Here is a 24,952-nt window from a genome sequence, read left to right as displayed (position 1 = left end):
GCTGGTAGTTACACGATACAACGACAAGGGAGTTTTGACTAATCATAGCAATCAAAAGCAAAATACTGTGGATGCTGGAAATCTGGAAAAAAACCCAGAAAATGCTGGAGAAGCTCAGCAAGTCAGGCAGCATCTGTGGAGAAAGAAACAGTGTTAACGTTTCAAGTCAAAGATCTTTCGTCAGAACTGGAAGATGTTAAAGAATTAAGGTTTTTAAGCAAATACAGAGCCAGGGAAAGGTGGGGGAGGGGAGGAAAGAACAAAAGGGAAGGTCTGTGATAGGATAAAGGGCAAAAGTGTTTAAATGATAAAAGGGATGATGGTGCAAGGCGAGGAGAGTGGTAATAGGACAGGTTAAGAAACAAAAGAAAGGTCTGGAGCAGCTGTAAATGGCAATAGCGGAACCATTAACAGCACTTGCTGTCCAAAAAAATGGGAGCAGCGGTTAAGATCTGAAGTTATTGAATTCAATGTTGAGTCTGGAAGGTTGTAAAGTGCCTAAACGAAAGATGAGGTGCTGTTCCTCGAGCTTACGTTGAGCTTCATTGGAACAGTGTAAGAGGCCAAAGACAGAGAGATCAGAGTGGGAGTGGGACAGGGAATTAAAATGGCAAGGATTGGCAGCTCAGGGTAACGGTTGCGGACAGAGCTGAGGTGTTCAGCAAAGCGATCACCCAATCTGCGTTTGGTCTCCCCAGTGTAGAGGCGAGCGCATTATGAGCAGCGAATACAGTATACTAAATTGAAAGAAGTACAAGTAAACCGTTGTTTCACCTGGAAGGAGTGTTTGGGGCCCTGGATGGTGGGAAGGGAGGAGGGGAAGGGGCAGGTGTTGCATCTCCTGTGCTCGCGGCACCTTCCCGTGCAACACCAGCCCCTTCACCTTCTTCCTTCCCGCCGTCCAAGGCCCCAAACACTCCTTCCAGGTGAAACAGCGGTTTACTTGTACTTATTTCAATTTAGTGTACTGTATTCGCTGCTCACAATGCGGTCTCCTCTACGTTGGGGAGACCAAACACAGATTGGGTGGTCTTCGACCTGAGACGTTAACTCTGTTCTTTTCTCCACTGATGCTGCCTCACTTGCTGAGCTTCTCCAGCATTTTCTGTTTTTATTTTAATCAAAGCAATCAATCTCTTATCAATTAGTCTACAACAGAGTCTACATGGCGTAAGGAAAACCTTAGTGGTGGAGAGCTTTGGGAACCATAGGTCCCCCCGAGCATGCTGCACTTACCACATGTCCACAAGTCATATCTCAAGTAGCGTGGGATGAGGTTCTGGAGGGATTTGAAAGTGAGTACAAGACTATTAAAATCAATTAATTGGGGCATGAGGGAAGGGGAATGGGGGCAATGGAGCTTGTGTAGTCATCTACATCTGATTTGAGAATCCCAGAGAGAACTTTACCTTGCATCCAACCCATGGTTTGCCTGACGCAGAGGTGGTGGGGGAGAGGGTGTGGGGGAGGGGTTTGTGGTGGGGTTGGTGAGGGAGTGGGATGGCGGGGGAGGGGGTGGGAAGGGGAATGGCGGGGTGGGGGGTTGGAGGGGGCTGTAGGGGAGTGGGAGTGGCTGCTCAGTGCTGATGCTGGGTGCTAAAACGCGGGGAGGGAGGGAGGGAAATGCCTCAAGCCCGGCAGTGACGGCCACCACCCTAGCGACCACAAATTTCACTTTTTAAAAAAATTGCAATTAAAAAGTATAGGGCCGCATCCAGTTTTACAAACACAAAGAATATATTGAGAGTAAATTCCCTGCCCTCCCCCCCCCCAAAAAGGATCAAATCACATAAATTAGCATATCCCTATACTCATTTATATTGATAAAAACACAGAGTGGGGCTGCCATCCTCAGCAGATGGGCTTCTGCACGGTTCTTCTGGCCAGATTTCTTGCCATCCTGAGTTGCTCCAGCCAAGGCTTCTCTTTAAATGCGCTGAAAATGAAACACAAGCTCGTTCAGTTCTTTGAGCAAATAAAGGAAAGGATTTGCATTTATATAGTGATGACCTCAGGAAGTCCCAAAGCGCTTTACAGCCAATCTAGTACTATTAAAGTGTAGTCACCGTTGTAATGTTGGGAAATGTGGAAGCCAATTTGCTCACAGCAAGCTCCCACAAACAGCAATGAGATAAATGATCAGATAATCTGTTTTAGTGATATTGTTTGAGGGATAAATATTGGACAGGACACTGGGGAGAACTCCCCTGTTCTTCTTTGAAATAGTGCCATGGGATCTTTTGCATCTGCCTGAGAAGGTTGACAGAGTCTCAGTTTAATGTCTCAACTGAGAGATGCCACCTCTGACAGTGCAGCACTCCCTCCATATCGCACAAAAGTGTCAGCTTGGAATTATGTGCTCAAGTCTCTGGAGTGGGACTTGAACCTACAACCTTCTGATTTAGTGCCGAGAGTGTTACCACTAAGCCACAGCTGACACTGTAAGGGTAATCCAGCTTACCCTGTTACTTAGGCCCTCAATGAGTTATGCCCCCTTGTTTTGGACTCCCCCCAACAGAGGAAATAGTTTCTATCTATCTACTCTATCAACTCCTTTGAACATCTTAAACACCTCAAGTAGATCACCCTTTAATCTTCTATACTCAAGGGACTATAAGCCTAGTCTATGCAACCTGTCCTCATAATTTAAACCCTTTTTAGCCGTGGTATCATTCTGGTGAATCTGCGCTGCAGCCCCTCCAAGGCCACTATCCTTCCTAAGGTGTGATGCCGAGAACTGAACGATGTACTCTAAATATGGTCTAACCAGAGCTTTCTTTAACTGTAACATAACTTGCACCCATTTGTATTACAACCCCCTTATGACAAAAGCCAACATTCCATTAGTCTTTTCAATTACTTTTTTGTACCTGTCCACCAGCTTTTAGTGATTTCTGTTTTTGGACCCCTAAATCTCTCTGCTCTAGAGTTCCCAGCTTCTCAACATTTAGAAAATATTCTCATCTATCTTTCTTAGGTCCAATGTGGATGTTCTCACATTTCCCCACATTGAATTCCATCTGTCACAGTTTTGCCCACTCACTTAATCTATCAATGTCCCTTTGCAACTTTCTGCTTCCATCTACACTATTTACTGTGCCACCTAACTTGGTGTCATCAGCAAACTTGGATATACAGCTCTCTATTCCTACATCCAAGTCACTTATAAATATAGGTTCTTTTGCCATTTAACTTAAATCATGTCCTCTCGTTACCAACCCTCCTGTTTGCATCTTGAAGTTTCCTTTTAAATAGACATAGGCAGTTGCCTCTAGCTTCTACCAACTATCCTATTAGTGACAGTGAAATACACACTTCCCATTAGGTTTAATGGTTTAGGTTTCCCCATAAATGACATCCGTAATTTTGCTGGTTTTACATTTCCAAAGCTATTGTGAAAGTGATCTGCGTCACATGCAAAATAAATGGAAATCAAGCATACAGTGCAAGCTTTATCTCAGTTTGACTCAGTTGGTGGCAATATCGCCTCTAAATCAAAAGGTTGTAAGCATATAATCCGAGCTCACACTCCAGTGCAGTACTGAAGGGATGCTCCAAAGTCAGAGGTGATGTCCTTTGAGGCCTTGTCTGCCTAGTAAAGATCCCATGGCACTGTTCAAAGATGTGCAGGATATTCTTCTAGTAACAGCTGTGGCTCAGTGGTAGCACTCTCATCTCTGAGGCTAAAGGTTGTGGGTTCAAGTCCCAGAGACTTCAGCACAAAATCTAGGGTAATGTTCCAGTGCAGTGCTGAGGGAGTGCTGCACTGTTGGAGGTGCCATCTCTCGGATGAGACATTAAACTGAGGCCCGTCAGCCCTCTCATATGGACGTAGAAGATCCCACGATACTATTTCGAAGCAGAGCAGGGGAGTTCTTCCCAGTGTCCTGGCCAATATTTATCCCTCTACCAACATCACCAAAAACAGGTTATCTAATCATTATCACATTGCTGTTTGTGGGACCTTGCTGTGTACAAATTGGCTGCCATGTTTCCTACATTACAACAGTGATTACAATTCAAAAATATTTCATCGGTTGTAAAGTGCTTTGGGACATTCTGAGGTCATGAAAGGCACTATATAAATGCCAGATGCTGGGTATTCTGTGGCGAGTGACTCACCTCCTGACTCCCCAAAACCTTTCCAGCATCTACAAGGCACAGGTCAGGAGCGTGATGGAATACTCTCCACTTGCCTGGATGAGTGCAGCTCCCAACAACACTCAAGAAGCTCAACACCATCCAGGACAAAGTAGCCTGCTTGATTGGTATCCCATTCACTCCCTCCACCACCGACGCACCATGGCTGCATGTGTGTACCATCCACAGGATGCACTGCAGCAACTCACGAAGGCTTCTTCGACAGCACCTCCCAAACCTGTGACCTCTACCACCTAGAAGGACAAGGGCAGCAGGCGCATGGGAACAACACCACCTGCACGTTCTGCTCCAAGTCACACACCATCCTGACTTGGAAATATATTGCCGTTCCTTCATCGTCGCTGGGTCAAAATCCTGGAACTCCCTACCTAACAGCACTGACTGCAGCGGTTCAAGAAGGCGGCTCACCACCACCTTCTCAAGGGCAATTAGGGATGGGCAATAAATACTGGCCTTGCCAGTATGTAAGAGGGAATAGCAGAAGGGTGGTAGTGAGTAACAAGGCAGTAATTTAAATAAATTTTGCCCACATCCAATGAATAAAAAAAGGTCTTTCTTTCTTTACATCTGGTTTACATTCCTTTCCTAACCAACTCTACAAAAAGCATAGGGAGATAGGAATGCTGGCCAGACACCAGAAAAACTCTATTCTTCAAAAAGTGCCATGGCATCTTTACCACCCACCTGAATCACCAGAACAAATAGGCAGGGCTTTGGTTTAACAGCTTATTTGAAACACTGACAAGAATGATTGCAACAAATTCAGTAACACCGCCAACAGCAGGAACATAGTGCATTGTAAAGTGTATATTACATCAGAGTGAATATTGACACCGCCTCCAGGCCGATGACGCTCATGCACATGACGTTCCTCAGTTTTATTCTCTCTCTGCACACAGGGGGTCTCTCCTGAAGGCATTGGTAAAAATTGTAATGGAACAGCCCCAGAGTTGGGCCCCTTGTACAGTCCCATTTGGTAGTGTTGACTACATCAGATTACACAGTCCAGGCAAAGTGTTGGGATGATTATTGTCCTCTCACTTCCTGGTGGTGCAACTACAAATCTTGTTAATTACACCAGGTGGTGTCGCTAAACACAGCCATATTACATACTGTACTGTAATTAAGATGTTATATCTGAAGGCACAGTGCATTGGTGCACTGGTGCTCTGCAGTAGTGAGTTATAGCAGGTAGATGCTCCTGTTCCTGCACCTGGGGTTATAAGATTGCTTGGGCACAGCAAACACAGGAAAAAGAGCCTCTCGTCTCTCCTCATAAGTAAAGTCTGCCATCTCTGGTATTAGCTCAGAAAATATCTTCTGTATCCTCTTCATGGCCATGACATCCTTTCTAGAGTAGAATTGCCAAAACCTAGGCACAATATTCTAATTGTGGCCTAACCAACAATTTGTATAGTTTTAGCACTACCTCTATGCTTTTGCACTCTATGCGCCTGGGATCCCATATGCTGTTTCCCAGCTTTATTAACTTGTCCTCGCACTCTTATTTATAGGTTCTAATCAAGTATCAAATGAATTCAGGCTTGTTAATGTTGTCATTGGGAGTAATTTTCAACTTCGTCACCTGGAAGGTAACCACCAGAGCAGATGGCCTGTTGACTTCAATGGAAATAAAAATGGGAAGAGATGTAAAACAGGCTGCCGATTCGCTATCACCCGCTTTACACGATCGCACAAAGTCAAAATGGCCCCCGATGAGCCTTGGAAAATTTACCATAACAATAAAGAACAACAAATGCCTGGAAAGTCAGTAATGGAATTTCATGGTTCTGATGTTCAAAAACTGCTTGGACTTCATTCTTGTGGATTGCAAACACTGCCAGAACCGTGGTATTTAAATTACTGCCTTGTTACTCACCACCACCCTTCTGCTATTCCCTCTTACATACTGGCACAGTATTAAACTTCTCTGCAGCCAACTGTCAAAGTAACAGGATCATACTTATGAGGGGTTTTGATAGAGTAAATAAGGAGAAAATGTTTCCACTGGCAGGAGGGTCGGTAACCAGAGGACACAGATTTAAGATAATTGGCAAAAGAACCAGGGTGGGGAGCGGGGGAGATGAGGAGAATTTTTTTTTACGCAGCGAGTAGTTATGATCTGGAATGCGCTGCCTGAAAGGACGGTGGAAGCAGATTCAATAATAACTTTCAAAAGGGAAGTGGATATATACTTGAAAAGGGAAAAATTGCAAGGCTATGGGGAAAGAGCAGGGAGTGGGACTAATTGGATAGTTCTTTCAAAGAGCTGGCACAGGCACGATTCAACTCATATTGTACTGTGAAATCGTGCTGAATTTTGAAATGGCAAAATAAAGCAGAGGGTCACTGCAACGGTAAGAAAAATAATGAAATAAAAATCACCACACTGTAAATATTATTATAAATAATAACTGATGGTTCTTGGTGAATTTAAAACAGTAATCTAATTTTGGGTTTCAGAACAAACATATTAGGGCAGATTTTTCTGTTCTCATGTCTTTGACTATTGGATTGCCCAAGCACAGAGAGCGCAGGGAAATCTTGCAGGGAGCAGCACATCACCTGTAAGGGAGCCCGCCTGACTTTCCATCCATTCATTTAAATGGACAAGTTTCCAACAAATTTTAAACACCTCACGTTGAAATCAAGACTAGCCATACAATCTCATACTAAGACCCTCTCTTTCCCAAGGACTCAATAGCACTGTACTCCTTGCCTCCTTCAGTCTTTCCTTCTTCCTGCAATCCTCTCTCGGTTGCCCTCCAAATCCCACACCATGCCAGCCTTACCAGCGACGCCCACATCCCGTGAACGAATAAAAAAAATTTAAAAATAAAAAAATATATATTGGCCGTTCCTTCATCCTCACTGGGTCAAAATCCTGGAATTCCATACCTAACAGAATTGTGGGAGTACCTTCACCACATGGACTGCAGTGGTTCAAGAAGAAAGCTCACCACCACCTTCTCAAGGGCATCTAGGGATGGGCAATAAATGCCGGCCTTGCTAGTGACGCCCATAAACTCGAGAATTAATTTTTTAAAAATCATCAGGCTTTGAAAACCCAACCTGGTATCATCTGATCACTACCTCCTCACTTACTCCATCTATATACTGTTTTCAACTTTGGTGATGTCTTGTACTGTAGACCTTGGCCCATCCTCTTAGTTGGTCAATAAAAATATATTTTTAAAAAGACAATGACATCATCTGAGCCCTTCAACTGAATTCCTGCTTTGTACTTCACGCAAATGTACCCACTTGTCTTCTGTATCTGGTTTCCTGGCTACAATTGTCCAATGGGTGCAAGTGAGACTGTAAGAAGAGGATAGAAAGAGCAAGCAAACAAACACAAATTAGGTTAAAAGTGTGATTAAAAATACAGCACCTTGCCAGCGCCAAGCAGTAAATGGCATTCTCTCTTGGCGTTCTGCCGCTGTGTGCAGAAAACGATTGCAGTGAGGATGTCAGAAGTCCCGCCGCATTTGGTGTCGAATAAAAAAACTGAGGCCGTGGGTTTGTGTCCCTGCGGATTGGCGGGAGGGGAACTTTAACTTTCCACTTATTTTTGTCCCCATCGTCCTTTTGTTTGGGGACCGTGCCCGCTGCCCCTTCACCTTGACTCCATTGCTTCCGTTCCACAGCTGGTAGCTTCAGACATGCCGAACCTCGGCTCTGCCGCTTGGAATCCCAGGGAGCCGGCTTGTGTCTCTTGACTGGCACCCGATAGGTTAATGCTGGCAATGTGGGTCTTAAACCGCGGCTGTCCTTTCTCGCCCCTTTCACCTTGGGCCTGGAAGTCATTTTAATTTCGGTGAAACCGTCCACCAGAACGGTGTCCCCAACTCGGGTTTTGTAGGTCATGGTCTTCTTGGACCGCACACGTCCTTGAACCTTATAGAGCCATTGCTTTATCTTGATGTAAATACGGACTGGGAAGGAGAGCCCTGGAAACGAAACCACAGACCATACTTTTGTGATAAGGTACAAGACGCAGTCCTTGTGCCCATGCTTTATACAGATCTTCAGCGGGGTCTGTCCTTGTGGATTCCTGCACTCCAGGCACAGGGCATTGTTATTTACCAATGCTTTCAGCAACAGGAGTTGTCCAGCCTCTGCGCCCGCGTGAACCGGGCACTTGTTAACATTGGGATGATCGGTCTCCTGGCACCACTCCCGATAAGGGTGAATGCCGACTGGCTGGTCAGCTCGCACGCCTTGCTTTAGCATCCAGCCGGCAAGGTCCAGGTGGCCAAAGTAGGCAGCCATATGGAGCGCCACTCGCTGCTGGAACCTGGAAACATGAAATAGATTTTACAGTGAGTGTGTCAGCCGTGGCTCACTCTCGCCTCTGAGTCAGAAGGTTGTGGGTTCAAGTCCCACTCCAGAGACTTGAGCACAAATCCAGGGTAACTCTCCCAGTGCAGTACTGAGGGAGTACTGCACTGTCGGAGGCTGTCTTTCAGACGAGACGTTAAACTGAGGCCCCGTCTGCCCTCTCAGGTGGACGTAAAAGATGCCATGACACTATTTTGAAGAAGAGCAACAGTTCCCAGTGTTGGAGGTGCCGTCTTTCTGATGAGGCATTAAACCGAGGCCTCATCTGCCATTTCAGGTGGACGCAAAATAGCCCATGAGTCATTGGATGGTGATGAAGAACAGGATGATATTTCCCTTCCGTAACCCAGGGGCTGTGACACCAAGTCCCATCATCACTGACGTCAGTCCCACTGAGACCACTCAGCACATACCAGGGGAATGAACCACTGATCTTCCAGGCCTGTATGGCTCAATTCCGCACTGGGCAATACATTTAGAAACAAAAGGAACAGCTTTAATGATGGCACCTAATTCTAGCACTATGCTGATGGGGGATTAAATTACGCTGCTATTTTAGCACACCATTAGCATCCCCGCTGTAGTGTTACTTCCACTTAGCAGCAGTGCTATGGTCATAAAATGTAACCCTGTGTTGACTCCCTTCTGCTCAACCAAAGGCAGAATATATGAAAATGGCTAGATTATATTTGAGTGTATAGTACAGTATTATATTCTCAAATATATTCTAGTTATATCAGCCAAATCAGCTCAGTTGCTAGCACTCTCGCCTCTGAGTCAGAAGGTTGCGGGTTCAAGTTCCACTCCAGAGACTTGAGTGTAAAATCTACGCTGACACTCCAGTGCAGTACTGACTGAGGCAGTGCTGCACGGTTGGGGGTGCCGTCTTTTGGACGAGACGTTAAACTGAGGCCCTGCCTGCCCTTTAGGTGGACGTAAAAAATCCCATGGCACTATTTCAAAGAAGAGCAGGGGAGTTTTCCCTGGTGTCATGGTCAAAAGTTATCCCTCAACCAACATTACTAAAAAAAACATTATCTAGTCAATATCACATTACTGTTTGTGGGAGCTTGCTGTGTGCAAATTGGCTGCCACGTTTCCTACATTACAACAGTAACTGCACAAAAAGTACTTCATTGGCTGTTCAGTGCTTCGGGACGCCCTGCAGTCAATAAAGGTGCTATATAAATGCAAGTTCTTTCTTTTTCCTATCATTTTTATACAACATTCAGAAACACTTTCCTCCAGTTTCATCTACAGTAAGTAACCCATAATAATGAACTTACTTTGCTACATGTTCCTCTTCAGACAGATAGCGCTGGATGATATGTTTGTGCCCCAGTAGGCATCCTGTCAGGTACTCTTTCCATCCATCCCAAATGTCCAGACGAAGCGTGCTTCCTGCCAGAGTTACAAATGGCATCCAAGATAAGTTAAAACAACACAGCATCACTGACAATTGAGACAATGGTGGAGCTACACTCATGGACTCTATTCACATGAAGTTGCTGTGTAGTGACTAATTTGCCATTGACTGGTTTTAGTACCTTAAACACTGAAATGTATGGCTTTTACAAAGTGATAGCGTGTGCATAAATTATTCAATAAGAACAGGGAAGTCAACATCACTGCCCGCTTCCAGAGGCATTGATTCCTGCTGGGGTACAGTTCCATGCGTACACTAGTACCTAGTTCAAATGGCCATTTTTCACGTGTGAGCCTAGAGCGTTAGCATTGAGAAACTATTTGATTGTCGGGGCATTGCAGTTAGACCTGATCCTAGCCTTACCCAATGTTCACACATATACACTAGTGTCAGATTGACCCAGTGGTAGAACTCTTGCAGCTGAGTCATGAGGGTCATGGGTACAAGCCTCACTGCAGCATTTAAGCACATGAGGGGTTCCTGCATTATTGGGGGTGCTGTCCCTTAAATGAGATGTTCAAGCAAGGCTCTGTCTGCTTGTTCAAGTGGGTGTAAATGATCCAATGGCACTATTTGAAGAAGGGTAGGGGAATAGTCCTGACTCACCGTTATCCCAAAATATGATTATTTGTCTCATTGCTGTTTGTGGGTCCTTGCTGTGTGCAAATTGGTAGCTGCTTTTGCCTATTTAACAACATTGGCTGCGAAGCACTTTGGGTTATCCTGAGGATGTGAAAGGTGTTATATAAATACAAGTATCATAGCAGGTACAGCAAAGGAGGAGGCCATTTGGCCCATCGTGCCTGTGCCCGCTCTTTGAAAAAGCTATCCAATTAGTCCCATTCCCCTGCTCTTTCCCCATAGCCCTGTACAACACTTGTCAGGGGAAACAGTTTCTCCCCTACTTGCTCTATCAAAACGCCTCATAATTTTGAATACCTCTATTAGGTCTCCCCTTAACCTTCTCTGCTCTAAGTCTTTATTCTTTCTTTCTAAAGGGGCCACTAGATAACAATAAAATGCCCCGACTGAATAATCACCTCCCTAGCCCAAAGTCCTATTGTAAAGCTTTCACTGTCACTCCAGCAGAGATCAGTTAAGTCAGCACAGACCAGAAATCAAACCTAGGATCTACTGATCTCTTTGGCTCAGTTACACAGTTAATTTACCAATTGACTTATTGGATCAATAAAATTTGCTGACAAGAGTTGTGTGTTTCAGTTTTAATGACCAAGATTTATCATTTCATTCACCAGCCCAGCTGGTCCGTGGTAATATTACCCAAGAAAACTGCTGGGGTTCTCAGTGTTATTTTTGATGAGTCCCTTTTTTTCCCCAATTTTTTTCCACTTTCTCCCCACATTTTCTAAAGGGGCTTACCTTTCGTGAGCTATCATTCTACATCTGCTGCAACCTTCCTGTATCTTGCCCAAATGGCCATGTTTGTGTGTTACTTTTGATGGAAGGCATCACAGCTGAGCTATAGTTCTTTCCTTGCCTAATGTTTGTGCATGTGTAGCTTCAGGCAGGGTTGACTGGGATAGTGGTCAGGAGCGGGAACCTGGTTAATTTTTCTCTTCCTTTGAGGCCAATTGTATAACGTCATTCCTTCCAATAAATGATGACAGTCCCACATGAGGTATTTACAATTGTGATGTTGTCACAAACAGAGAGTTGTTGGGGCATGGAACGCCTTTGCCACTGAGAGTTGTTGAGGCAGGGACCATTGTACCCTTTAAGGGAAAAGTGAATAAATATTTGAAGCAGAGGAAGATACAAGGAAATGGGAAGAGAGCAGAGCAGTGAGATTAGTTTTTGATTGCTCTAGCAAAAAGCTGGCACAGACATGATGGACTGAATGGTCTCCTTCTGTGCTGTAAATTTCTTTGGGTCTATTGTTCTAAATAATTTGTTGTTGATTTCTGACAAGTTCAATGGAATTTCAGGCCACTGCAATGAAGCACTCGAGCTCTGTATAGGTTTGTTTCTTAGTTCATATCCAGTGTTATCATTGGTTTATACAGCAATACGCTACTGGAAAAAAATCACACTTAAGTCAATATTTAATGTTGATTGAAATTCTGTATTAATGAATTTAAATTGTTCCCACTACTGTCACCACCAGTGACAGATTGGTGACGGCCAGTATTTCATGCTAGAAAGCTCAGATCACTCTCCAGACACAAGCCAAGTTTGGAAGGACAAAATTTATCATTGTACTGCTGGTTGATTTTCATAGTTGAAGTGGGCATAGTGCAAAAAATTCCCACTCCCAATCTGTTTTATTGAAATCCAGGTATTAACACAGATTCAACGCAGAGCTCAAAGGCGGAAATACACAAGGCAGAGCAGCGTGTCACCACTTTAACAGCACCCAAACCATTAAGTTATTTCTTTCCACAAAATACAGGAGCTGGAGTCAGCTAAAAGAAAACTCAAATGAGAAACAACAGTCTGCCTTGGAGGGAGAAAGTGAAGGATTCCTCCTGTGCTGCAATATTAATAGTTTAAATAGTCAGATCCTGACCTTGTGCTAACTTGGCTCAGTTGGTAGCATTCTTGCCTCTTGAGTTAGAAGGTTGTGGGTTGAACTATGACTTGAGCATGTAATCTAGGCTGATGCTTCAGTGTAATACTCAGGGATTGCTGCATTTTCAGGTAGGCCCCGTCTTCCTGCTCACTATTTGAAAAGGACCAGTGTCTTGGTCAACATTCTTCCCTCAACCATAAACAGGTTATCCAATTATTCATTCATGTTCTGTTTGTGTTACCTTGTCTATGCAAATTGGCTGCTGCGTCTGCCTACGTAACAACAGTTTCTTCACTTCAAAAAGTAATCCATTGGTTGTAAAGTACTTTGGGATGTATAGGGCACTATATAAATGCAAGTTCTTTCAATCTTCTCGATCATATACCACCAGTTTGATCAACCTCGCTTGCAGCACTTATCATGACTTCCTGTCCCCACCATTTGATGCCCTATATCAATATATTTAAACCTTATCTTGTTCAACTCTTACCTAGGTCCAGTTGATAATCATCCATTTTGTTGCAGTTGTACAGTTCTGTCCCCCCTCGAGTGCTCAGGCGGAAAGTGCTAACAGGAAGTCCTGATTTCAGTGACACCAAATTCTTGAGTTCAGCTACAGTTGCAGTTAAGAACTGGGGTTTCTCCATGATGGGAACTGTTTGCCTTGTCAGGGCATTAAACACATATAGAAGAGGTTTGTCCTCCTCCTACATTGGGAAAAGTTGTATTTCTTTTAGACAATATATTCTTCAACAGGAAAATAAATATATTTAGACTGGTGCTCGCACTGAATTTATCCTGCATTTACATATTCATTCGATATAGTTCAATTCTGATAAATATAGGATTGTTTTGCCCAGAATGGAATGCTGAGGTCAATATTTCTAGCAATTTGTTAGATTAAAACTAACTAATTTACAGAACTTTGAACCACAATCCACTGAATAATCTATTCAGCAACTTAATATAAACAAAAACAATTTTAAAAATAACCATAGACAAAAGAAAAACTGAGAGAAGCAACTAGATTTTACTCCAGTCAGATTTGGCCAACATTTTACCAGATATCATGAATTCAACCTTAAATAGGTGATTGGGCTCCTTGGTGATTCAGGGTGTAAATGCCATGTGATGTAGCCATACACGAGCTATACTGACCAGAAAAGTCCACTCTCCAACCCCTTAGTCCATGTTGATTTAGGCAATTAGGAGGAGGTCAACAATTGGCTACAGTATCACTGGGCCAGGAAATAGGGAAAACTCCTGATTGCTATCCAGTGATTCCTGCCAGAGGTCCATGAGGGTGGATTTTCAGCTTGCCGGCCGGGAATAAAACTGACTTTGCAGATCGGTCGCCTTCAATAGAAACCTCTCAATTATCATTTCCATTTGGAAATTATAATCGGGGGTGGGGGTTTCTATAACGGGTGGCCAATCCGCAACACCAGTTTTACGTCCAGGCGGCAAGTTGAAGAACTACCCCCATGTGTGTGGACGTCGGGAGGGAGGGGTGAAATTCCTCTTTTAATAGGCGAAGGCTTGTTTTTCTCCGTAATTAATGACCTGCTAACTAAAACTGAATTCTCAGAAATTAGGGTCCCGAGAAAGAGTGTCCTATATGATCTACTGAGTCCATTTACATATAGATACATGTAGATAAGCAGTGCATGCAATTGTCTCTCATGGTCAGACAGGCACACATCAGAGGTCAGGCCAGCAATTCACAGAACCCAGCAACATTGCTGCTGGACAAGGTTTCGATATATGAAACCTATATGAAAGTGGTTTGCCGTATGCTGCATAACTTTGCTTTGCAACAGGGACATCATATGGCGCCACCATTGGATGAAGGCCTTCACATGAGGAGGGAATTACACTGATGAAACAGAGGACAGTTAACAAGCAAGACGGCTTCAACACCAGCCCGCAGCCAGAGCTCTTCAGCAGTAGCTCATTAAAGTGCACTTGAGCTGAACAATCCCTGCTTAACTGCATTAACAGTCATGTCCAACTTCTGTCCCACTCCCGTCCAATAAGCTAAATCTGCCCAAAGGCCAACACTATTATTCATGTCACCTAGCATTGCAGGGTCACCAGCTACTACAGGAGCACTCTGCACACAAAGATTTCAAAATCGACCCCACTGTGTGTGAACCTCGCCAGTGAACACTGACAGTCATAAGCATTTACATCATTAAATAGGAAAACAGCAGCTGTGACTGGGAGGCGGGAGGGGAGAGTGATGGGGAGGCCGAGGGGTGGTGGAGGGTGGATGTAGGGGGGTGGACTTTCTTTTGTCCAGCCAGAAACACTGGCTTTTTGACCTTGTAGACTTTCTGGTGCTCTGCTACCCCGTGGTTCAGTCTTACTGCTGGTGTGACTTCATCTTCTTCCACAGTAGGTAATGAGTGCACAATTACAACCACAGCTATTTTAGCTTTTACCTTGAGGAGACATTTGACAGTTGAACAGGAGGTTATTCTCACATCAGCGAGCACCCAGTCGTCTTCCAACACTGCTCCTGCATAAGTCAGCTCTAAAAATCTACGTCCCTGTTTGTCATCTGACAGGGAGAGGCGAAAATGATGCTTAAAAAAAGAGGGGGGGAACAAGAAGTTTTAAAAACGGCACAAGAAAAGAGTGATTGCTCAGTATATACAGTCTTTCAAAAGTGTGGCTACTAAGTGTCATTAAACTTCTTTCTCACTAGCTAGACTTGCCTTTCTTACCTTTATCATCAGCTTTACAGATAAGACTGTCTGCTCCTGCAAAATATCAAAAGGTTCGCAAAAGGACTCGAAAGCAATGAAGATCTTCATGTTTTCTGAAGCACCTTCTCCCAATCAGATCGATTACACAGATCAGCAGAATCTGATCTACTGAGTCCATTTACATATAGATACATGTAGATAAGCAGTGCATGCAATTGTCTCTCATGGTCAGACAGGCACACATCAGAGATCAGGCCAGCAATTCACAGACCCCAGCAACATTGCTGCTGGACAAGGTTTCGATCACTAGGATTGTGACTATTCTTGTGTTCCATGGGGTTTGAGCAAACATTTCCACCCTCCTTTCATCACCGTGACAAACTGCTGATTAATGAGGGCATGTGGGAACTTGCTTTAAAGGTCCTGTGTCCACAAAGTTCACAAAAGAGTCACTGTACCACTTTCAAATATCAGAGCAATGATGAACTGAGTAAGAATAATACTTGACACAACGTAAGCACAAGCTATTAATTATTCTGCAGAGTGTACATAGCATCAGTGATAAAATAGGCATTACCTTAAAAAAATATACACCAAGTCAGTCTGATGGCAGTGTATCCGGGCACTGTGCAATGGGACTGATAGGTTTGTGAGAGTGGGCCTGTGATGACAAGACCAACAACAACTTGCATTTATATATTGCCTTTAAAGTCGTAAAATGTCTCAAAGCGCTTCACAGGAGCATAAAACGCAGAACAAGCCAACTTTTCTCTCAACTTGTCTATCCTGGTTGGGCTATTATTGGAGAGATGGGGAGCAAATTTTTAGCATTCAACCACAGGGAGGGAAATAACAATCAAAAATAAGTCAATGACCATGTCAGTCTTGGTCACTTTTGTGCAGCTTAAGGTGCCTAGTTACATTATCTATTGTCACATTGCTGTTTGTGGGACCTTGCTGTATGCAAATTGGCTGCCACTTTTGTTACATTAGAACAGTGACAACACTTCAAAAGTGCTTCATTGGTAGGAAAGAGCTATGGAAAGTCCTGAGATCATGGGCCCGATATTACCATGGCGGCGGGTTTGCGGCGGGGGCGTAGATTGGGCGCGTGGGTAACGCGCCCGGTGAAATCAGTCTGCCCCGCACGCAATCGCAGGCTGATTGGATCCACTTACCTGTTCTTCCAGGTTCCCTGCTGCTAAGCTGCGTGGCAGGCAGACTGCGCATGCGCAGTAAGTTCTGTCATCTGGAGGAGCCCTCTTTAAAGGGGCAGTCCTCCACTGACTGATGCTGCAAGAAATAGGAAAAATTACAGCATGGAGCAGCCCAGGGGGAAGGCTGCTCCCAGGCTTAATGATGCCTCACTCCAGCTCTTATTGGATGGGGTGAGGAGGAGGGGGAGGACAGAGATCTTCCTTCCGGCAGGCGGGAGGAAGCAGCCTGCCTCTGCCACCAAGAAGGCCTGGCTCAAGGTGGTAGAGGAGGTCACCTGCACCACCAACATATCGCCCACCTGCATACAGTGCAGGAGGCGCTCCAATGACCTCAGTAGGTCAGCCAAAGTGAGTACACTTACTCATTCCCCTACACTCCGTCTGCCACATCACCGCCCCCACCCCACATCTTCTTCTGCACTGCCAACACTACTCTGTCACATCACTCCTCACACCCACTCAAACCTCATCCTCATCTTACCTGCACTTACTCACCTCGCCAGTACTCATCCCACCACTACCACTCAACCCAATCCTCATACAATCTCATGGCTCTATCTCATACTCACCCTCTCATGCATCTCTTTCACAGTCAGCCTCACTCAACCTGCCACTACCTGTGCTGCAGCCACAGGGCATGCATCACATATGTGTAGTAGGAAGCGTAAGGCAAACGTGTCGTGAGCATGAAGGGGATGCACAAGGGTGTTTGAGGGTTTGTCATGGTTTTTACTTATTTTTGATTTCTGATCAACTCACATTACATATTATATTGGCACCACTACTGCCACGTCTTTGCGAATCTTTTCTGGTTTGTGCAATAATGCCCTTTCCTGAGGATCACAATGAAGACCCACAACTGATGCCACCCATTGTGTCACTGCAGAGTGGGTGTAGGTGTATTTGCAGGGCTCTTTTGTGCAGATGACTGAGAGACGTCGGCGATGTCCCCGGTGGCACCCTGGAAGGATGCGGAGGAGAAGTTGTTGAGGGCAGTGGTGAATTTGACAGCGGCAGGTAAAAAGATGGTGCTCGGGCCAGCAGGGAGCAGCTCGGCATGAAGGAGGCTGCAGATGTCCACGACTACATGTCGAGTGACTCTGAGCCTCCGTGTGCACTGCTGCTCAGAGAGGTCCAGGAAGCTGAGCCTTGGTCTGTGGACCCTGTGGTGAGGGTAGTGCCCTCTGCGACGCATCCCTCTCTGCGGTTGCCCTCCCTCCTGCTGTGCAGGTGGATGTGTCACAGCACTGTGTTGTTGAGCTCCACGTGTCAGAGGTGGACGGCATGGCCAGCTAGGCTAGTGATGCTGTTCGCCCTCCGAGGAGGTCATGACTGCAGCTACGGCGGCCCCCATCCGGAAGATGTACATCTGAGGGGGTCCGCAAGGTAGGTACATGTGTCTGGACACCGGGGTAAGTGTGCAAGTTTGTGAATTTTATTGTTAGGAGGAGGGTGGTGGAGGCCAAACTTTGTCCAAAGTGACAGAGTGGCCTCCTGCAATGATTGAGGATCTCCCCCCCCCTCAACCTGTCAAATGGACCTTTGCAGCTGCCACAGGCTGAAGGCTGCAACAGGTCCATTTGAACTGGGAGTGTTTACCCCAGTACAGGAAACAGTCCCAGTCAGTTGCAAAATCCCATCCCTGCTAAAATAACAGGTCAATCAGGTCTGTAAACAACCTGAAGTACCTGTTCAATTACTTTAAGTGGCACCCAGCCGGCTTTAATTGCTGGCGGGAGTCCCACATGTGGGGGCTGCGCGCGCATGTCAGCGCGTCAGTGGGAGACCCAGAAGTGGGCAGGTTGGAGCGGGACTCCCAACCCGCCCCGGGAATCCCCGATTTTCGCAGCCCCCCCGCCACCAATGCACCCGATCGCGGGTGCTAAAATCGAGCCCCATGAAAGTGCTATATAAATGCAAGACTTTCTTTCTTTCCTCCCTCTTGACTGCCATTCAATGGTGTTTGGGAAATTAAAGATGGTAAGAAGACATTTTTGTTAAATAAATAATATTTCTTTAATGCACATAACTGAATTGTTTTCGACAAAGGTTTTAACCTTCATCTCATTGCAAAGTTCATTGTACTAATGTTTAATCCTATTTATAGAGTTGAGTATAATTCCAACTGGTGTAAAACAAAACTTAAGAAGTTTCTAGATAGCTTTTTAGACCACCTAGGAACTTTTAAAACATTTTATTGTTAGCAAATAACTACTATGCCAATTTAGCACTAAATGGCAATGTCATCCAGAGAGGCCTAAGATTGGTTGGTGTGTGAAATGGAAAAACACCACATTGGTAAAGTAGAAAGTGCTCTTTTGAGATTGGGTTGTGATGTGTTGTAGGGGCAGAAGGAGCTTTACTCTGCATCTAGCTGTGTTCTACCACAGAATCACAAGATAAATATGAATTAATATTGGCTCCTGGTCTGGCAATGCCTCGATTTGAAAGTTCTCATCCTTGTGTTCAAAATCCTCCATGGCCTCACCCCTCCCTATCTCTGTAACCTTCTCCAGCCCTACAACCCTCCAAGATCTCGGCGCTCCTCCAATTCTGGCGTCTTGCGCATCCCGATTTCCTTCACTCCCACCATTGGCGGCCAGGCCTTCAGCTGCCTAGGCCCTAAGCTCGGGAGTTCCCTCCCTAAATCCCTCCGCATCTCTACCTCTCTCTCCTCCTTTAAGTTGCTCCTTAAAGCCTATCTCTTTGACCAAGCTTTCGGTCACCTGTCCTAATATCTCTTTATGTAGCTCGGTGTCAAATTTTGTTTGATAAACGCTCCTGTGAAGCACCTTGGGATGTTTTTACTATGTTAAAGGCGCTATATAAATGCAAGTTGTTGTTGTTGAAGAAGGATATTCATCTTAGATCATCCAGCTAAAAGGACCCTACAGTCCTCCCATTGTGGCATGCAATTATTTCTTAAATGATTCCATCCTTTTCACATCAACTATCATTTGCCTGAACACATAATACAGTATCTGCACCAGATGGCATAGTTACAGCATTGGGTACATCAGCTTCTAAGAAAGAACCAGTTGTTGCTGCTTTAAGTGAAAGCAGTTTTGAGGAGAATGAGCTGGACCTTAGTGAAGTGATAAGCAACAAAGAGGATTCAAAATTAGATTAAGATTAGTAAAAAAAATGAAAGAACTTGCATTTATACAGCACTTATCACAATCTCAAAGGCATCCCAAAGCGCTTTACAGCCAATGATGTACTTTTTGAAGAGTAGTCACTGTTGTAATGTAGGAATGCTGAAAATTATCTGAAGGAAAGTAATCCCTGTAGACCAATAAGAAAAGTATCATCTGTGGTGACATCTAGAGCAGGGCTTGCATCTATTGTGCCGGGAGCAAAACCAGGAGCCAAGTGAAGAGTTTTGAGAGTTAGACTGCCACTCCTCGCTAAGTAAGGTTAGTGTGCCACTTATTTCCCCTCCTCCCCGGCTCAGTATGTTTATTGTGTCACCAAACCCCTCCCCCCCCACCTCCCCCATGTAGTGATTTTTGCAGCGTTCCTCCTCCCTCCCACCCCCCCCCCCCCGCTAAGTGAGTTTGATGGCTGGCCTTTCCTCTCCCCATTCCTGTCCTCCTCCCCTGTCTCCTCCCACCCCTCTCCCCCATTCCCCTCCCTCTGATCCCTCTCGCCCTCTTATCCCTCTCCTTATCTCCTCTCCCTTTGCCCTGATATATGCCTTGGTGATGGATAGGATTTGATGTTTGAAGCTCAGCTTCGGGTCGAACAAGACCCTATACTCACATCATGTTTTCCTATTTAATCATGCAGCTAGTGCTGTCCCTTAAACTGCAATGGAAAACCCCTCCCTTTTCATTGCAGGACAACATTTGCTATTGAAATGCGCTTTAAACCAAAAGCAGCAGAAGTGAACCTCTTATATCCAGACAAGCCAAATCAAACAAGCCCTCCTAAGAATGGATAAAGAATGTGCCTAATGAGTAACTGCAGTTTGAGTCGCTATGGTAGCCTGGATGGTAGCCTGGATATTGCATAATGTGAAATTCGACATTAGCAAGAGATTGAATGAAGTTCATGACCAACACTTGTACGTTGCACTGACATTTTAATAAAGGATTTCAAAAATTTAGTTAAGAATGCAATAATGAAATGAAACACAAATGTAAAATATTCATGAATGCAACTGTATGACAGAAAGGAACATTGCTAAAGGGAATTAATGGCTATGGGCAATTTGGCAGATGTCCAGTTCCAAGGTTTGGCCCCCCGGCAGATCCAAGGTGAAACAGCAAACACAGATTGCAATCAGGCTTAGTTATCTGTCACACGCATAATAGCTCTGTTTTTCCCTTTGGCCATCCCTGCCAATGTTTCTGGTGTGAAAGCATGATAAATGGTAATGGCTGTGCACCTTTCAGTACAATTAGAATCTCCTCTCCAGTTCTGCACAATTAAAATATACAAAAAAGTCTTGCATTTATGGAGCCCGTATCAAATCCTCAGGACAGTCCAATGCACTTCACAGCCAACAAATTACTTTTGAAATGTAGTTACTGCTGTTTAGTAGGCAAACATGGCAGTCAATTTGCACAAAGGACCCAGAAACAGCAACGAGATGAATGATCAGTTATTCTGCTGTTGGTGGAGGAATGCATGTTGGCCAGCACAGCAGGAGGACTCCCTACTCTTCTTCAAATAGTGCCATGGGAACATTCACATCCACTAGGATAGGGCTTCCAAAAGTTGGCATCACCAGCACTACACTGAAATATCAATCTAAATTATAGACTTAGCTCTAGGAAGAAGGCTAGAACCCACAGTCAATGGAAATTAAAATCAGGTGAGATGTAAAATGGGCTGCCAATTCGTTATCACCCGTTTTACACTATCACACAAAGTCAAAATTACCCTCTCTGTCTGTGCTTGACCTGTCATTCCTTTTTACCTCCTATTTTCTTTATGTTATTTTTAACTTAATTTTCATTTAAATCCTTCCTACTATTCAAATCCCTTTTTTCTTCTTTATTAAGTTTAAATCATTTATTTACTTTTACTCTCTCGCCTCCCTCCACTCATTTTTGAGGTGGAAGCAATTAGAAAAAAAAAATATTTTCATTAAGTCGAAATCATCTTGAAAAGCCCGCTTTTAAGCCAATGAAAAGCCCAGATTCTGTAAATTGACAGCCCAAAATTTGCTGGGGAAATAACGGCCAGTTCATGCATATGCTGTTATTAGTGTGTAAAAAAAATCAGCAATTTGTGGCGAGGAAGAGATACACCATGAGTTGTAAATCGCCTCAAATTACTGGACGATTTGCACTACTCCACTGTTAACCTCCCCATGAGTGTCAAGAAATTGCTGGATTTGCGCCGTAAATACAAATGAAACTCGCCGCAGAAAGTTAGGGCTGCTATTTCACGGCTTAAGGACCCTGTTAATGGGGTGATTAATGATCCTGACATACCACTCAATCTTGGAGGCACAGAAAGGGAATGATTGAAACTGTGTAGTCTCACGCCAACTGGTAGTGAATTGTTCCTAGAGGTTTATAAATTTTAAATTTTAAAACTTTTTTCTTACTTTTCTTTTCTGTCTCTTTTTCCTCTCCCTCTTAATCCAATCTGTCTTTCATGCTCTTTATTTCTCTTTCTGTACCTAATTTGACTCGAATTCACCCATTCAAATTCATCCTATTTCCTGCTCCGTCGTTCGCTCTGTTTCTCTATCCTTAAATTTCATTGGTTAATGAGATAGGCTGTTGGTCCCATCGTTCACCAAGATCCCAGATGCCCCATTGATCTCTCCGCGCTGTTATCAGCTCGCACTTCCAGCAATTTGCGGCACAAAAATAATTGGAGCTGAAGGGTGAGGAAAAAAATCCAGCTCACAGCGCATGGCACGGGTTAGGGTCGCCGACCCTCCAGGATTGGCCTGGAATCTCCAAGAATTGAAGATTAATCTCCAGGACACTGCTGCGAGCAAAACCCAGGAGAAAAATCATAGGGGCGTTAAAAAAAATTGTGTGTTTTTTTCATTTTCTTTGAACACTTCTGTTTATTAGTTATAAAAATATTGGGGACAGGAAAAAAGGCTGTTTGACTGACAGTCAAGCGTCTCACAAATGGGTAACGAAAAAGTCTTTGCGCTTTCCAATTGACATTGGAAGGCGGAAGTTGTGAGGATGGACATATTGGGCGACCAATGGCTGCAGCGTGGGGGCGGGGCAGTTGGAGACAAGCAGTCATGTGATGAAACCTCCAGGAATGTATTCAACCAGAGTTGGCAACCCTATCGCGAGATGCCCCGCTCTAGCAAATTCTGGACCAAAATATTTGTATCGTAGGTTTGGCCAAATCAATCCTTAATTTGAAGTTTGTAAGTGCCTGCTGTCGATGAGTGAATTTAACAGTCCCAATAACCCAACATAGTCCAGACAAGTAAACTCATCCACAGCATTGTAAGGGTTAATTTCCAGTTAGGAGGAAGCAATCCAAAAATAAATCACATTATCAAAGCTTAGAACTCATTTTCAGCCATTTCTGAATGTAAAATTAAAGCTCGCCAGTGTTTTAAATATAAAACCGATCTTTTTCCATCCCTTACCTCTGCTCCCTTGCTCTCTATCATAAACGCAACCACTTTCCAGAAAATTATCTTAAGATTTCAATGGTATCGCTAATGTCAGTAATGTCAAACAAAAGTTTCTCTCTTTCTCTCTTCTACTATCTGAGACTTTTAGGATATCATTTTCTTTTCTTCTTCCATTCCTCCCTGCCATGAAATAAGATTAAAAAAGTAATTGGCCGGGTATTCACATTCCCATTGCGGCAATGCTGGAAATAAAATCATGAAATGTCGGAAGTACACAGTAGGCCAGTCAGCGACTGTGAAGAGGGAAGATGGGTTCTGACATTTTAGGTATCTACCCTTCATCAGAACTGAAGACTGAAAGTTCTGATGAAGGGCACACGTTCAGAATGTTTTTTGGCTCCACTTGAGGTCAGGTTTTTAATACGATTTTCTGTAATTTTTCAGTTTTTGACGTTTGTATTTTTAGAAGTGCATTTTTCATTTTCACTCCAGTTTTTAAAATTATTTTTCTGTGTTTTTTTTCAGTTTTTGAGGGTTTTTTTTATTTTGTATTGTTAGCAGTGAATCTTTTTTTTAAAAAAAGAAAAATTCCTGTATTTTAGTGTACAAAATTATGAGGGGCACAGATAGGATGGATACTAAGGAGCTTTTTCCCTTCGTTGAGGGTTCTATAACAAGGGGACATAGATTCAAGGTAAAAGGCGGGAGGTTTAGAGGGGATTTGAGAAAGAACTTTTTCACCCAGAGGGTGGTTGGAGTCTGGAACTCACTGCCTGAAAGGGTTGTGGAGGCAGGAACCCTCACAACATTCAAGAAGCATTTGGATGAGCACTTGAAATGCCATAGCAAACAAGGCTACGGACCAAATGCTGGAATATGGGATTAGAGTAGACAGGGCTGATGGCCGGCGCGGACACGATGGGCCGAAGGGCCTCTATCCGTGCTGTATGACTCTATGACTCTATGACTCTATTGTTGACCTCCTTCTTTCTATTGTTCACAACAACACACTTTGAGTAAGTACGGGACATTTGATAGTGTACTGTACGGAACAGACTTTATTCATATACAACATAGGTGATCAATCTATACCGTGCCAAGGAGTAGCTTTGGGTTTCTCTCTCTTTACAGCTCTCCAACTAACTCTGGAAAACTATCCTCCTTTATACACCTCAGTTTGCCTACTGTAAAGGTACATTTCACAGATAAGACCTCATGGTTTATCTGTTCTTGGATTCTTTAAAGAACAACTTATTTGCATAAACAGTCTTAGTTGCTTATTTCCTACCAACAAGACTTCATGATCTATCTGTTCTCAGATCCTTTCAAGAACCGTTTATTGACAGCTTCTTTACCTAAACATCCTCTCTATACCATGGTTAATTGATCCCTCTGCCTATGTTTATTACAATAGTCACTAAAGTTACACATGGGCGATGTTGTCCCGGTCACTTATTTCCTTGCACAAGCATTCCTTGTAGATGATAATCAGACTGTTTTCCTGTTTATCTTAGAAAGCCTGCTGCTTCATGACCAGATATAGTCATACAGGTCTGTTCAATTATTAACCCTTAACTTTCCAACATGTCAACATCTACAAGTTCGACTTAAAATGGTTAAATCTTTGTGAAATTCAAACGTAAGGATTTGATTTGGGCTTATTGGCTCCCGGATGATTCAGCTGTGGATTGGCCTGTTTGTGAACAAAATAAATCAGGAATGTCCCAGCAGTAGTCCCTGCTCTGTCCTGAATTAGTTTCTGTCCACCAGGGGAAATAAAAGTAAACCTGTATATTTTTACATAATTGTTTCCTTGATTTTTATTGATTTTTCAATATTCTGCAATTTTTTAAAAATCAGATTTTTATAATTATTTCTGGGATTGATTCGTGTTTTTTTCATTTTCCCAGCAATTTTTTTGATTTATTTGAGTTATATTTTTCCATTTATTTTCATTTTCAGGCTGGATGCACATTTCATGTTAATGAAGACAGG

The 24,952-nt window shown here is 43.8% G+C and overlaps 1 protein-coding gene across 1 annotated transcript; it reads right to left on the bottom strand.

The window, feature by feature from the left end:
* Window positions 1-1,851: 1,851 nt before the first annotated feature.
* Window positions 1,852-15,277, bottom strand: LOC137331747 (protein ANKUB1-like). Its single transcript, XM_067995731.1, has 6 exons — window positions 15,188-15,277; window positions 14,903-15,046; window positions 12,949-13,165; window positions 9,789-9,903; window positions 7,553-8,458; window positions 1,852-1,936 (listed from the first exon to the last, which is right to left on the bottom strand). Exons 1-6 carry the CDS (start codon window positions 15,275-15,277, stop codon window positions 1,852-1,854), a joined length of 1,557 nt encoding a protein of 518 aa, XP_067851832.1.
* Window positions 15,278-24,952: the final 9,675 nt, after the last annotated feature.

This window comes from Heptranchias perlo, chromosome 13 (genome assembly GCF_035084215.1).
Source record: "Heptranchias perlo isolate sHepPer1 chromosome 13, sHepPer1.hap1, whole genome shotgun sequence".
NCBI lineage: Eukaryota > Metazoa > Chordata > Chondrichthyes > Hexanchiformes > Hexanchidae > Heptranchias > Heptranchias perlo.
Note: the sequence above shows the minus strand (reverse complement) of the source record. Positions and strands in the feature narration are given on the sequence as shown.

Excerpts from the sequence above, each read along its gene's own strand:
- LOC137331747 (XM_067995731.1), bottom strand. The coding sequence starts at position 15,277 with ATGAAGATCTTCATTGCTTTCGAGTCCTTTTGCGAACCTTTTGATATT. Across the intron at positions 8,459-9,788 it reads GAAGAGGAACATGTAGCAAA|GTTCCAGCAGCGAGTGGCGC; the intron begins GTAAGTTCATTA and ends TCATGTTTCCAG. Across the intron at positions 1,937-7,552 it reads TACTGCTTGGCGCTGGCAAG|CGCATTTAAAGAGAAGCCTT; the intron begins GTGCTGTATTTT and ends TTTCATTTTCAG.